Source organism: Eucyclogobius newberryi, unplaced genomic scaffold, assembly GCF_026437365.1.
Source record: "Eucyclogobius newberryi isolate DKJ021-1_F unplaced genomic scaffold, fEucNew1.0.hap1 SCAF_22, whole genome shotgun sequence".
NCBI lineage: Eukaryota > Metazoa > Chordata > Actinopteri > Gobiiformes > Gobiidae > Eucyclogobius > Eucyclogobius newberryi.
This window is the reverse complement of record NW_027315857.1, coordinates 17,857,699-17,871,291: the sequence shown is the minus strand read 5'-3', so window position 1 is coordinate 17,871,291 and position 13,593 is coordinate 17,857,699. Positions and strand designations below refer to the sequence as shown.

The following is a 13,593-nucleotide window of genomic DNA, read 5'->3' as shown; positions in this document are numbered from 1 at the left end:
CTGTAACATCCATGTAGCAAAGACTTTGGTTTGTAGCAACAGAACTAAAACACACTTTGATCAGAACACTTTGACAACACAAGATCAACAGTTCCAAAAGTATGTTTTATTTGGCAATTGGGTTTCAAATCAACAAAGTGAAAAAAAAAGAAGCAACAATAATTTGATGCAATCATCTTCCAGCACAAATAAGAACTTAAGATGTCTCTTTGACTTTGTTTTGCAAGAACAGTTCGGAATATCTTGGATAACTTACAATACAAATAAAAGGTGCTGTTTGACAAAAGGAAGAACTCGAAATACAAAAGAAAAGAATTGTTTTTGAACCGAGGCCTTTTCAGTCTTTAACACCAAAACATTTAAGACACTTCAAGATTGGTGACCTTGTTGACAATGTGCGAGCGCCTGGGCACACACTCCAGGTCAAACTTGCTCTCCAATATAGTAGGACAGAGCTTCCAGCGATTGTTCCGGTAGATTCCCAGGTAAGTGTACACGTCGGGCTTGTAGGAGAGTGGACACTTGATGCCTGTGGCGCGGATGACCGAATCCAGCCGTATCACCTCGCTCTCGTCTGTGAAGTTCTGGTTGTAGGCGCAGATCACCTGCTTTTTGTCCGCTTTGGAGTTAAACGGGCTGACTTTGACCAGAGAGATCTTACCGTCCAGGGTGGCTCTGGCCACGCAGCTCCACGCGTGATCCAGCTTGAACCCAGAGTCTAGGTGCATGAGCCACTTTCCTGTCAGCACGCCGTGGTTCAGCGCCAACTCTTTGACCGTGTCGAAGCTGACTGGGCGCCCGCTGTCCAGAAGCTTCTCCCAGCTCTCCTGCAGGCCGGCGACGTCCCCGGCGCCGGGGCAGTGGGTGGGGCCGAGCACGGCGATCCACCCCACGGGCCTCACGCCGCTCTCCGCGTCCCCGTGCCGGTGCACCTGGGACGGCCTGTTGCTCTCCAGCCAGTCGTCGAACTCCGATCTGGGGGTTCTGCGGGAGTCGAATACGATCCACGGGTCCATGTCTGCGGCCATGGCCTCGGCAGCGTACGTCTCTGCGGCGAAGGTGGGGTCGCCCCCCTCGCCGTCTACAGGGGCCTCTCCCTCCTCCATGATGGGCCAGTCTGTCCAAAAAGGCAGACTGTAATCAGGCACGTTTACATCCACTTACAGTTCAATAAATAATAACTGGATTTTTTTTTTTTTTGGGAAACATAAAATTCTTATCACAGCAAATTTTTGAAAAAGTTCATTATTGAATAATATTGTTCATATTTACCTAGTTAATATCAAATTTACCATTACAAATGTGTGTGTTTTGGGCCTCTAACTTAATAGGAAAGGATGATTAAACATGTGTAAATTATTACCAATTTGTAATGCATAAATCAGAATTTTTTGTTCTTCACACATTAAATCAATACTGACAAGTAATTTCATTTCAATACACTCTGTACTAGTTGCATAGACTAGCAATTGGAAAAACATTTTAAACGGCCTGTTACTAAACTGCTGGTTTTTAATAGGAAAATACCAAAAGATACAACAAATAATGAAATAAGTTTAAGATGGGCCTTGAAGATTTTTGAATATTTTAACATGTGCTTATTACAAATAAATATGCCAAGAAAAATCTAATTCCAATCATTTTTGCTTTTCAGACATTTGGGACACATTATCACGTGAAATGTTTTGATTATTTCTTTGTTTTACAATAAGATTTGCATTGAGTATTGAATATGATCAATTATAGATACAATATAAGCTATTTATTTTTTTTACGTTTTTTTAACAATATTACACATTTTTTAAAAAGGGTTCACTGGAATTGTCCTGCTTTTTCGGTCAGACACTGTGTCAGGAGAACTGGGCAACTACAGGGATGTTCAAGAGCTTCTTGTTGTTGTTGTTGTTGTTGTTGTTGTTGTTGTTGTTGTTGTTGTGGTGGTGGTGGTGTTACTTTTAATGGCGGTTGGCAGCAAACTGAAAAGGAACATTTACCTACTGTGGTTGTACGTCCTCAAAGTATGTGTATTACCCTAATATACAGTAAAATAATAATAATTGTGATAAGATGGACTGAACTAAGCAAATGCAGTAGGTGGAGCCTCCTATAAGAAATAATGTAGAAAATATTAAAGTAACGTGTTTAAACCAGCCTTTGATTTCCCTCATGTGTTTAAGTGGATTTAATTTGCCGAACACATTGATTTATCATTTATTGTGATAGTCTGAGGTTGATAGAAATGTGTCCAGTGAAACCACGTAATGTTACACTATAATTAATTTGTTTACACACTTTTAAAGGATAGTAAATAAGTTCATCTCTTCAGATTCCACATGTAAAATCGTTTGGAAAATCCACTTTTTTATACTTTTTTGGAATCAATTACCTAGTCATGTACAGAATGCTCAAAATAAGTCTCATTTTAAATCTCTAGTCAAAACCTTTTTATTTGAATGTCTAAATAGCCAGGAATCAAACTTGTATTTTATTAACATGTTTTACATTTCCTTTTTACTTATTATACAAGGACCACAATGGAAATAAGTGCTTGCACTTTTTTGTGTTATCCTGGCTTTTTAAATTGTAGTTACATGTGATTTGATATAGATATATATATATATATATATATATATATATATATACGTTTACAACCACTTGTTTATGTTATGTTTATGTATTACATGTTCATGCACTTTATGGCTTATAAATCAAATCAAGGTTATAACAGCATGAGCTGATATGCAACACCACCCATACGCAGCGCTTTCACGTTATAAGCCCGTTATTATTTAGTGCTGTTAAGACGTCTTATGGGCTACATACGATTTGAACACGATGAAAGATTAACGCGAATGAGACGAATATTAACCTTTGGCACGAGTTTTGTAAGATTTATCAGGCTAGCAGCCGTTTAGCTAGCGAGCTGGTTTGCACGCGTCAAATAAGTTTAGCACACAAATGATGCTGTCCGCGGGAGTGATACGTCAACAGAATAACGTTATCCTAGAGATCATACGGATATAAAAGCTTACCGGGTCGCAGTGCTAAATTTGCAGTGTTTTTTAGTGTTTTGTTTCCGTGCTGATGGAGCGGCAGCTGCAGCATTGGTAGACGGAAGTGTATAAGCGCCGTGATTGGTGAAAACTCGCATCTGGCCGCCCTCCAGGAAGAAATAACCAATCAGAGTGAAGCAGCAGACTCTACTGCTCTCCCTAGTGGCGCGGAGGACCAACTGTTATTAATTATTATTATTTTTTTTTTTAATAATTATAATTTTAATAATTTAAAGAGTCAAAATGTGTTGGATCATGATTAGTATTGATTATTTTAATCGTGTATTGTGGTATTGGACCTAATTTACAGTGTCATAATGTTAAAATCATATCTTTAAGTTATCTGACGACCCCCAGGTCAGTGCCCTGTGACCCTCCTACTGATGTAGGCTATATTATTAGACTAGGCATCCAGGCAGCTGAATGCAACCTGCCTGCAGTTGTGATACAATTTAACTACAATTTAATTAAAGTCCCAAAAGTTAGTGGCATAGGCTCCAGTCACCTGCAACCTCTGACGGGAACAAGCTGTGGAAAGTGAATGAATCAATGAATCAACCACTCATTGCACTGTCCACTTTCTGCACTTCATCTGTAAATGTAACTGTATGTGTAAATACTAAGTCTATTTTTATCATATAGTAAATTCAAATTGTTTATCTTTAATGTGTGCCTTATTTGATACATCTTGCTTTTATTAATGTTCATTGTCTTATGTTACACCTTATCACCAAAGCAGGTTACTAGCCTGTGAATGTTGGTCACTAACAATGACAATAAACCTTTTCTGATTCTGATAGTTGTTTGCCTTGTGTGTGTCTGTGTGTGTGTGTGTGTATGTGTGTGTGTGTGTGTGTATATGTGTGTGTATGTGTGTGTGTGTGTGTATGTGTGTGTGTGTGTGTGTTCTGCGCACATTGTGTCATGTTTAAAGCCCCACCGCGTAACTTAATAGCCATAAATAGACTAAAATAAAGTTATATATTTTTTTCATTTAGGATGTTTTCATTGCACTGAAAAGCATAGACAAACGAGCGGGCTACATCTCCACAAACCTGACCTGCACTTGGCCTGGAGGAGGAGCATCCTTCTGCTCGTTTCTATGGAAATGTTGTTCCCTTGGCAATAATATTGCACAGTATGGCATAAAACTTATGAAGAATGCACAGAATGATTTTAACTTTAATTTCCATGATGCTACTTCCTCCAGAAAGTGTTACTTCAAGTTAATTGGAAATTTTCAACTTTACAAAAACAAATGACCCTTTGGTTTGCATCATGGACTCATCCTGTGTTGTTCGGAGGTTTAACAGTGGTTCTGTTCCTCACAGCCCCAGAGGACTCTGTGGCCTCTACCTTGGCAACACTCTCTGCAGCGCTCATCTGGAGGAGGATTTAGGTTAGATGAAATGAAGTTGTGACTGTTGAGTCCGTGCATAGTCTAGACTCTATATCAATAATCAATGTTTTAGTCCTTTTCACTTTTGAATACCTGCATGCATCAGCCTGAGGTGTGGTAGGCCAACAGGTGTGTACCCTGGGAACAAATTCAGCAATGGACCACATGTCCAGGCACATGTGCTTCAAAGAAACATTTAGGGAAGGTCACCAAGTTTAAGCTGGATATAGGCAGCAACTTAAATTACTGCATATTTTGTATTTGTTCTCCAACTGCAAGTGTCTATATGGGGTCTTTTGCATAATATGTGTCTGGTGTATTAAAATAAATAAATATAAAAATGATCTGACCATAAACTGTAGCCTTCTGAAGATTGGTAGAAGATATTACCAAACCATTGTGTGCACTGGATAAATACAATGTTTAATGCTGGAGTAACACAACACGTAGACACTTTCACACGTTTACTTGGAGCTCAAAATGGTGTGATGAATCCGGGAGCGTAGAGACCCGGCAGCGACAACCGGACACCGGACACAGAGGACCGGACACGGATACACAGCGCTCGGCAGCAACAGCAGGAGGTGGAGCAGGAAAGGGCGTGCTAACTGTGCTAGCCGTTAGCCGGGGCTGCTGCTAATGCTATCTGGCGTTTGCGGCGCAGGGGGCTCATATTAGAGACAAAAACTAACTATACGGACACGTTTACGTTTTTATTTTTATTTCGTCACGCCGGCTACTTTACTATGCCCAGCAAAAAGAAGAAATACAACTCCAGATTCCCGCCGGTAAGTGTGAAGCTAATAAACCGGTGCTACATGAGCTAATGCTAAAAGGTGCACTCCAAGCTAACTTCTCTGGCCGGATGCATGCGAAGTTTCCCCAAATTAGACATGTTTTGACATGTGGCACTTGTTTACTATATTTAAACGCTACCGTGCATGTCATGTGGACTTAAATAACCCTCCTGTGGCTAGTGCATGTGTGTAGCTGCTAACTAGCCTCCAGACCAATGTTGTTTTTAGCAACATGCTAACTCAAACTATTAATTACAGCAATTTATGAAGTTTGAGCAGTTGTTTTGATCTGGTTCTGTTGTTGCAAAGTAGTATCATCTGCAGAGATATAATAATATTCTATTTAATTTGATTTTGGCTTTTATTTTGTGGAAAATATTGTGTCATGTTGCTATTTTAATCAAGAATACAACAAAATAACTGCTATTTATGACGTTTGAGCAGTTGCTTATAGTGGTTCTGTGGTTGTTAAGTGGTGTAATTTACAGAAGTATGATAATCTTACTTTATCTTGTTTGATTTTCGTTCTCACAACATGTAAAAGGACAAAATGAATCAAAGTATGAATGCTAAACTGTTTCATTTTGTTGTTTCAGGCGAGGATTAAGAAGATTATGCAGACGGATGAAGAAATAGGCAAAGTGGCTGCAGCTGTACCAGTTATAATTTGTATCCTTCTTGCAAGTTATTTCCCACTTTTTAATGTATAAATGTTTTGGGTGCCATTCTAGTTGCACTGTTTATTTGACATCATCAACATTGGCTAACTAGAGGCACTGCAGTTTGAAGCTCTGTCACACAACCTGGCGTTTAATTTGAGTTTAGTTTTAACACAGTCATCAGCGCCATGAACGCTCGGATAAATTGGGCTCACGTGACACCACAATATGCTAGAATCCCTGTACTTTAAAGCTGAATTCTATAGTAGAATTCACTGGTGGTGGCGGCGGGAGGGGGGTGACTAAAGAATAAAGTCTGAAGAATAAAGTCTGTACAACTACAGTGAGGGAATAAAGTCTGGCAGTAGTGTAACACTTTGATACCAGACGTCATAAAACACCATAGAAGAAGATTTGTTGACCTGGTTTATGGTTCTTATCCCTGTAATTACTGGACCTGTCCAAATGAAACAAAAACTGACACAAAACTCAATGTCTTCACTGTCAGTATAAATAATCAAAAGGGCAATCGTCTTTTCAAAATAGCTTCAGAAAGTGGTGCCATTGTTCAACTCAAATGACGTGATTGTTGTCAGTAGAAACTATGAGATGGAGATATTTCCCAAGTTTGTGGAGCAAATCTCAATAATAAAAGTTCAACATTTGGCGATTTCTATTTTGGCGATTTCTTTAAAACATGTAAATCTCACTCATAATTACATTCATCTAATTCTATAATGTGAACGCAACCTATCGATCACGAGCTCCTGGAAATGTTTTGACTGATGTGTACATTGTGTCGCCATGGTAACGGCCATGGCACTGTCCCCCCTACCTGCGTCATGCCAGTGCAAAGTATCAATTGACAACTTTCTTTAACTCTGAGTTTTAGCGAGGGCTCTGGAGCTTTTCCTGGAGTCACTGCTCACGAAAGCGTGTCATGTCACCCAGTCCAAGAACGCCAAGACCATGACCACATCGCATCTGTAAGGAGTCTCTCGTTTTGTTTGTTTTTATTGAATTTGTGAGCATTAATATGAAAGAGGAGACTGCAATTTTAATGTATATTTACAGTATTGCCAACTTAAATCGGTAATGTTGATTGAAAGTAGGTCTGAAATTGACTTTTATGGTCGTTTCAAGACTTTTCCTGTGCAGCGTGTAGTCAAATTAAAGGAGGCGGTGGCGTCAGTAAAAGATGTCAAAATATCTCTGATCCGAGCATATATTTGACCCAAAGTGCGCAGACAATAATCCTGCACAATATCAACACGAACGAATCAAAATCAGTTTGAATTGGCGCAAAAAGGCTGCAATTCTTTAGATAATATACTGTTCTCTGCAAATCTCACGTCTGAAACTATCATGTTTTGTTTTGTGAGTTCAGATTTCAGTCTTCTCTCAGATGTTAATGCTCTTGGACTTGTTTAAAATGTGCTCTCAAAACAGAATTCTAGTTTTCAAACGGCAGTCTTTTTTTGCAGCAGTCCAGCTAATTCATCCCATGCCCTCTTCTTTCTGCTATGTCCATATCAATCCTTAATAATCCCATCCCAAAAAATAGTCCAAATAATTAATGGGTGCCACTTGGTGGTAGAGTGGACTGCAGGGAGTTCAAATCTGGCTCTGGACAATTAGCTGCAACGTCCTTCCCTCTCTCATTCCTTTGTCACACTATACTATCCTGTCTAATAAAGCATATGGGCATACAAATGTTAGATGACTAAGACACCAATAACACAATATTTGACTGAACGACTAAAGGAAGACATTTCAGCCCGAACGGAAGTCTTATAACTATTTTCAGACAATGTTAAAAAACACAGGATGTGAAAGAGGTTTGTAATAACCACCAAATTGCAGAAATACAGTTCTAAGCCCTTATTTTAATGATTACACTGCAAGTTTTAGATTCGGTCCCAGGCTTTATTAGACAGGACAGCTGTAGTGTGAAATGACAAAAGAGAGAGAGAAAATTAGCTCTTGGCCATATGTGCAACGCTTTAAACCACTACACCACCAAATGTTTAGTACGGGTCCTTGAGAGAAAAGTGTTGGGGCCCACAGTAGTAGAGTAGTTGATGCGTTTCCCTTTCCAGTGAGTAACCATCGAAATGCTAAACGTCCTGGTGCTGTTGAACTCTTGTGCACAGGAAGCAGTGCATCGAGCTGGAGCAGCAGTTTGATTTCCTCAAAGACTTGGTGGCCACAGTGCCGGACATGCAGGGAGAAGGAGAGGACAACCACACAGAGGGAGGGGCCGAGAAGCTCCCACGCAGGTAGGGAGCAAGGAGGTCACCATGGCAACAAGGGTGACAAGGGTGACAAGCGTGTCTGGCAACATCATCTGGTTAATGAATGTCGTCCAGGTTTGTCCCATTGCCAAAGAAAATGTAAGTCTGTCAACTGGACAAACGTTTTCGGGCCTTTCTGTGCAGTTTCCATGTTTCTCCCTGTGTCTATGTGGGTTTCCTCTTCAACCCCAAACATGCTCAGTAGGTAAAGTCCTCCAGCTACGGCCCTGACCAGGACAAGACAGAGATCCGGAGATGTGTCCCCTGGTGTTGCACTGCAGTGACCTCTGCCCCAGCGAGGGCAAAGGACACATTTTGTTACAATGTTATTTAACCTGAACCCTTATCGGTTGTGGATGTCTAAAAATAGACTTGATATTATTCTCCCTTTATACTTTTATCATGCACAGAAGAGCACAGTGTAGACAGTGACTGAGCCTTGTCATTTAAAATAATATGTTTTAGGGAAAATGCTGAATATCGACCCAAAGAGCGTAATTGCCATCAGCAGCTCTGGTTCTAAACTATCGGTGTTTGCTTTGGTCGCTGTAACAAACATATCGGCTGATCTCTACCATAAACACATTATACTGCGCCACATTGTGGTCGAAGCAACTCCCGCACAGACTTGCTTTTCCATTATTTCAGACTCAAAGACAAACTTAAACTGGCTCTTCCATCTACGTGGAAAAAAAACAAACTCCTTTTCAATTATCGTAATCTCTTTAAATGATTTCTTTCCAGGGGTCGAAAACCTGGCACTGGCCGTAAGAACGGAGGAGCAGGAGCCAAAGGCAAAGACAAGAAGTTATCAGGCACAGACTCTGATCAAGAGGTGGGTCTCAACAGTTGCTCTGGAGCTGTGCAGAGTATGAGTGAACGTGTTGGTCATAACCACTGTGTCCTGCAGGACGATTCTGAGGACACAGAGACAGACGCAGACGAGGAGGACGGCTCTCAGTCCAGCACAAACCAGCAGGCGGCGGCCAGGTTCCACAGGTACGGCTCACGTGTGCCGCTGCTGCTGGAGGAAGCCGGCTTTAATGCGGCTTTCAACGCGGTCAGGCCACAGGGTTTTGCTCTAATGAAGCAGCTGCTGCAGCACAGATCATGCAGAGACTGGCACAGCTCAGCCAATAGGAGTCAGGCTAGAGGGAAGGGGGCGGGGCTGTCTCTGGGGCTCAGGTGCAGGTGATTACAGCAGCAGAGTCATTTAAAGTCAAATTGAAATACCAGTAACTTCAGTTTATAGGTGAAGAGTAAAAACTAAAATGAAAGAGTTGGTGTGTCACATGGCACTTTGCTCACAGCTGATTGGCCCATGTTGGTTTTTTTCTACCTCTAAACCAGACCAGACCCTGGTCCAGAACAGTAGCCAACCCCGCAACGAGCTGGCCCTTGTCCAGAGTGTACTTGCTCGCCTAAGGCCCAAAGTCACTGGGATAGGCTCCAGTCACCAATGAATTCTAATGGGAACAAGCGGTAGAAGGTGCATTTCCACTGTGAGAGACAGAATATAAAACAATCCGGAAATCACATTGTATGATTTTTAAGTAATTTATTTGGATGTTATACACCTGAGAAAATCAGTGTTAATATTTGGTACAGAAACCCTTATTTATAACTACAGAGTTCAAATGTTTCCTGTAGTTCTTGGCCAGGTTTGCACACACTGCAGCAGGGATTTTGCCCACTCCTCCACACTCTAGCCAGTCTCCACACTCCTTAGGTCTGGAGACTGGCTAGGCCACTCCAGACCCTTGACATGCTTCTTACAAAGCCACTCCTTGGTTCTCCTGGCCGTGCTTCAGGTCATTGTCATGTTGACCCAGCCATGACCCATCTTCAATGCTCTGACTGAGAGAAGGAGCTTGTCTCACAACACATGGCCCTATTCATTCTGTCTTTAATACAGAGCAGTCGTCCTGTCCCCCGTGCAGAAAAGCACCCCAAAGCGTGATGTTTCCACCCCCAGGCTTCACAGTAGAGATGGTGTTCTTGGGATAGTCCTCATCCTTCTTCTTCCTCCAAACACGGCGAGTGGAGTTTATTCCAAAAAATTATATTTTGGTCTCGTCTGACCACATGACTTCCTCCAATAACTCCTCTGGATCATCCAGATGGTCAGTGGCAAACCTCAGATGGGCTTGGATGAGTTAAGCAGGGAAACCTGTGCGATGCATGAGTTTAAACCATGACATCGTAGTGTATTCCCCATAGAAACCTTTGAAACTGTGGCCCCAGCTCTCTTCAGGTCATTGATCTCCTGTGTAGTGAATCTGGGCTGATTCCTCACCTTCTCATCATTGATGCTCCATGAGGTGAGATCTTGCATGAGCTCCAGTCCGTGGGAGATTGACATTCATCTTTAGCCTCTTCCATTTTCTAGCAATTTCTCCAGCAGTTGATCTTTTTTCATCAAGCTGCTTGTCAATCGCCCGTAGCCCTTTCCAGCCTTGTGGAGGTCTAAATATATTTTCCTGGTGTCTTTTGACAGCTCTTTGATCTTGCCCATGGCAGTAGGTGGAGTCTGACTAATTGCGGGGTGGACGGATGTCTTTATGCTGCTAACAAACTCAAAGCGGTGCAAATTTAGATTAATAGAGTTGAGGTGGACTTTTTTTAAAGGCAGAGGGAGCCAGAATTCCTGCTGATTGGCAGGTGCTCAAATACATATTTGCAGTAATAAGTAAAAATCATACAATGTGATTTCTGGATAATTTTGCTAAATTACAGGGTTTAAGTTTCCTCACTGTAAATGCCAACACATGAAATTACAATAATAAGGGCTGGGACTACGTATTGTTTTGCAGTATAGTGTCACATGCTCTTGAGTAACTTGTTATAGTGACATTCTGCAGAACAGTGAGGGTGGAATTAACCAGTGGATCTGCCAGTCACTATGACATGATTAAATACTGTAAAATGACCCTGTGTGTGTCCTAAACACGAGGGTTCTTTACATTGAAGGTAAAATGACCCTTTGTGTGTCCTAAACACGAGGGATCTTAACACTGAAGGTAAAATGACCCTGTGTGTGTCCTAAACACGAGGGTTCTTTACACTGAAGGTAAAATGACCCTGTGTGTCCTAAACACGAGGGTTCTTTACACTGAAGGTAAAATGACCCTGTGTGTCCTAAACACGAGGGATCTTAACACTGAAGGTAAAATGACCCTGTGTGTGTCCTAAACACGAGGGATCTTAACACTGAAGGTAAAATGACCCTGTGTGTGTCCTAAACACGAGGGTTCTTTACACTGAAGGTAAAATGACCCTGTGTGTCCTAAACATGAGGGTTCTTAACACTGAAGGTAAAATGACCCTGTGTGTTCTAAACATGAGGGTTCTTAACACTGAAGGTAAAATGACCCTGTGTGTCCTAAACATGAGGGTTCTTAACACTGAAGGTAAAATGACCCTGTGTGTTCTAAACATGAGGGTTCTTAACACTGAAGGTAAAATGACCCTGTGTGTCCTAAACATGAGGGTTCTTAACACTGAAGGTAAAATGACCCTGTGTGTGTCCTAAACACGAGGGTTCTTTACACTGAAGGTAAAATGACCCTGTGTGTCCTAAACACGAGGGTTCTTTACATTGAAGGTAAAATGACCCTGTGTGTCCTAAACATGAGGGTTCTTAACACTGAAGGTAAAATGACCCTGTGTGTTCTAAACATGAGGGTTCTTAACACTGAAGGTAAAATGACCCTGTGTGTCCTAAACACGAGGGTTCTTTACATTGAAGGTAAAATGACCCTGTGTGTCCTAAACACGAGGGTTCTTAACACTGAAGGTAAAATGACCCTGTGTGTCCTAAACACGAGGGTTCTTAACACTGAAGGTAAAATGACCCTGTGTGTCCTAAACACGAGGGTTCTTAACACTGAAGGTAAAATGACCCTGTGTGTCCTAAACACGAGGGTTCTTAACACTGAAGGTAAAATGACCCTGTGTGTCCTAAACATGAGGGTTCTTAACACTGAAGGTAAAATGACCCTGTGTGTCCTAAACATGAGGGTTCTTAACACTGAAGGTAAAATGACCCTGTGTCTCTGCTCCAGCCCTCATGAAGCGGGGACGCTCCAGAACGCCAGGCCCGAGTATCCCGTCCACTACCCGCCCCAGGCCCCCACGTTCCACGAGCCGCCCCCTGTGCCCCCCGCCCCGCACGCCACCGACGACGACGACGAAGACTACGACTCCTAGCTCCACCTCCCTCCTCACACACAGGCACACACACACACACAGGCACATACACACACACACACACACTCGCACACAGGCAGGCTTTCCACTTTGGATTTGAGATTATCGCGGTAGAGGAGGGATAAAAAAAAACCCAAACCAAACTTTAGACATAAAAGACCCCCAATCCGGTTGTACATTCTGTGTTTGAATTTTTAAAGGCTTTTATTTTATTGTAGAGAAGAATCCACGATGTTTTTTAGACACTTGGAGAAGCTGGTCACTGTTACCCGCCGCGCAGACAGGGACATACTTTTGCGTGTGGTTTATACTTTAGCGTTTGTCGTCCTCAGACCGCTGTAGTCCACGTGTCCTCAGTGAACGACCTCGTGCCGCTCACGAACCAATGACTTTTTCCCATCGGCGAGATTTAAGGGCGTACGGTGGCCCTAAAGGACAAGTCATGAAAAAAAAGAAATACAGAAAAATCAGGCATTAAAACGACAAAATAAAATATAAGAATAATTTATTGTTGTCGAGCTAAAAAACACTTTCTTAAATTGAATGACGATTTAACAGTGATATTTAAGTCCGTTAGTGAAAAGAAGTGTAAAGAAATTTGGTCCAAAACAAAAGCAGATCATTGTGAATAAGATTGTAAATAAATAGTATGAATATAAAAGGTCAAAACTAGATTTGATTGCACTGCACTGCGATTTGTTGGTTTGGTTCATTTATTCTTTTTTCCCCAATTTCTTTCCTTTTTAAAATCTTCCACTCTCCATTTTGTCAAATTTTCCAGTTTTACGATTTGTTTTGTAAGATTTTTCGTTTAGTTTTAAGCTGATTTCGTTGAGCGATCCCCCTTGTTCCGACTTGTCCTCCGGGCCACTTGAAGCTTCTAATTTTAATTCTCGTTTTTATCGAGCCCCCTTTACAACAGGTTTTTTGTTGTTCGCGTTTCCAGTAAGACGTGCTCTAATTTCAAAACCAAACGCTGAATTCAGAGATGTACTGCGACAAATGGACCAGGCTTTTGTTTTTAAAACCTTTAGTTTCCACGCTCCGTTTCTCCCCTCGTTTTAGAAGATGAAATGTTTCCAAATAGACAAGTCACCTTTTGACACTGTAATGTAAAACTTTTAGCCTTTGTTTTATTTTGTACGGGTGAAATAAAGTCCAAATAAAATTTTCCAGATCTTT

General features: G+C 41.5%; 2 protein-coding genes across 2 annotated transcripts; one reads left to right on the top strand and one right to left on the bottom strand.

Moving 5' to 3' along the window:
* Positions 1-86: 86 nt before the first annotated feature.
* On the bottom strand, positions 87-3,125 carry cunh11orf68 (chromosome unknown C11orf68 homolog). Its single transcript, XM_072459194.1, has 2 exons — positions 3,033-3,125; positions 87-1,117 (listed from the first exon to the last, which is right to left on the bottom strand). Exons 1-2 carry the CDS (start codon positions 3,103-3,105, stop codon positions 360-362), a joined length of 831 nt encoding a protein of 276 aa, XP_072315295.1. The 5' UTR covers positions 3,106-3,125; the 3' UTR covers positions 87-359.
* Positions 3,126-5,003: 1,878 nt separating this feature from the next.
* On the top strand, positions 5,004-13,593 carry drap1 (DR1-associated protein 1 (negative cofactor 2 alpha)). Its single transcript, XM_072459039.1, has 7 exons — positions 5,004-5,240; positions 5,846-5,918; positions 6,801-6,894; positions 8,062-8,187; positions 8,947-9,037; positions 9,113-9,201; positions 12,267-13,593. Exons 1-7 carry the CDS (start codon positions 5,199-5,201, stop codon positions 12,409-12,411), a joined length of 660 nt encoding a protein of 219 aa, XP_072315140.1. The 5' UTR covers positions 5,004-5,198; the 3' UTR covers positions 12,412-13,593.

Coding starts and splice junctions, on each gene's coding strand:
- cunh11orf68 (XM_072459194.1), bottom strand. CDS start 3,105: ATGCTGCAGCTGCCGCTCCATCAGCACGGAAACAAAACACTAAAAAAC. Junction 1,118..3,032: donor AAATTTAGCACTGCGACCCG/GTAAGCTTTTAT, acceptor CTTTTTGGACAG/ACTGGCCCATCATGGAGGAG.
- drap1 (XM_072459039.1), top strand. CDS start 5,199: ATGCCCAGCAAAAAGAAGAAATACAACTCCAGATTCCCGCCG. Junction 5,241..5,845: donor ACAACTCCAGATTCCCGCCG/GTAAGTGTGAAG, acceptor TTGTTGTTTCAG/GCGAGGATTAAGAAGATTAT. Junction 8,188..8,946: donor GCCGAGAAGCTCCCACGCAG/GTAGGGAGCAAG, acceptor ATTTCTTTCCAG/GGGTCGAAAACCTGGCACTG.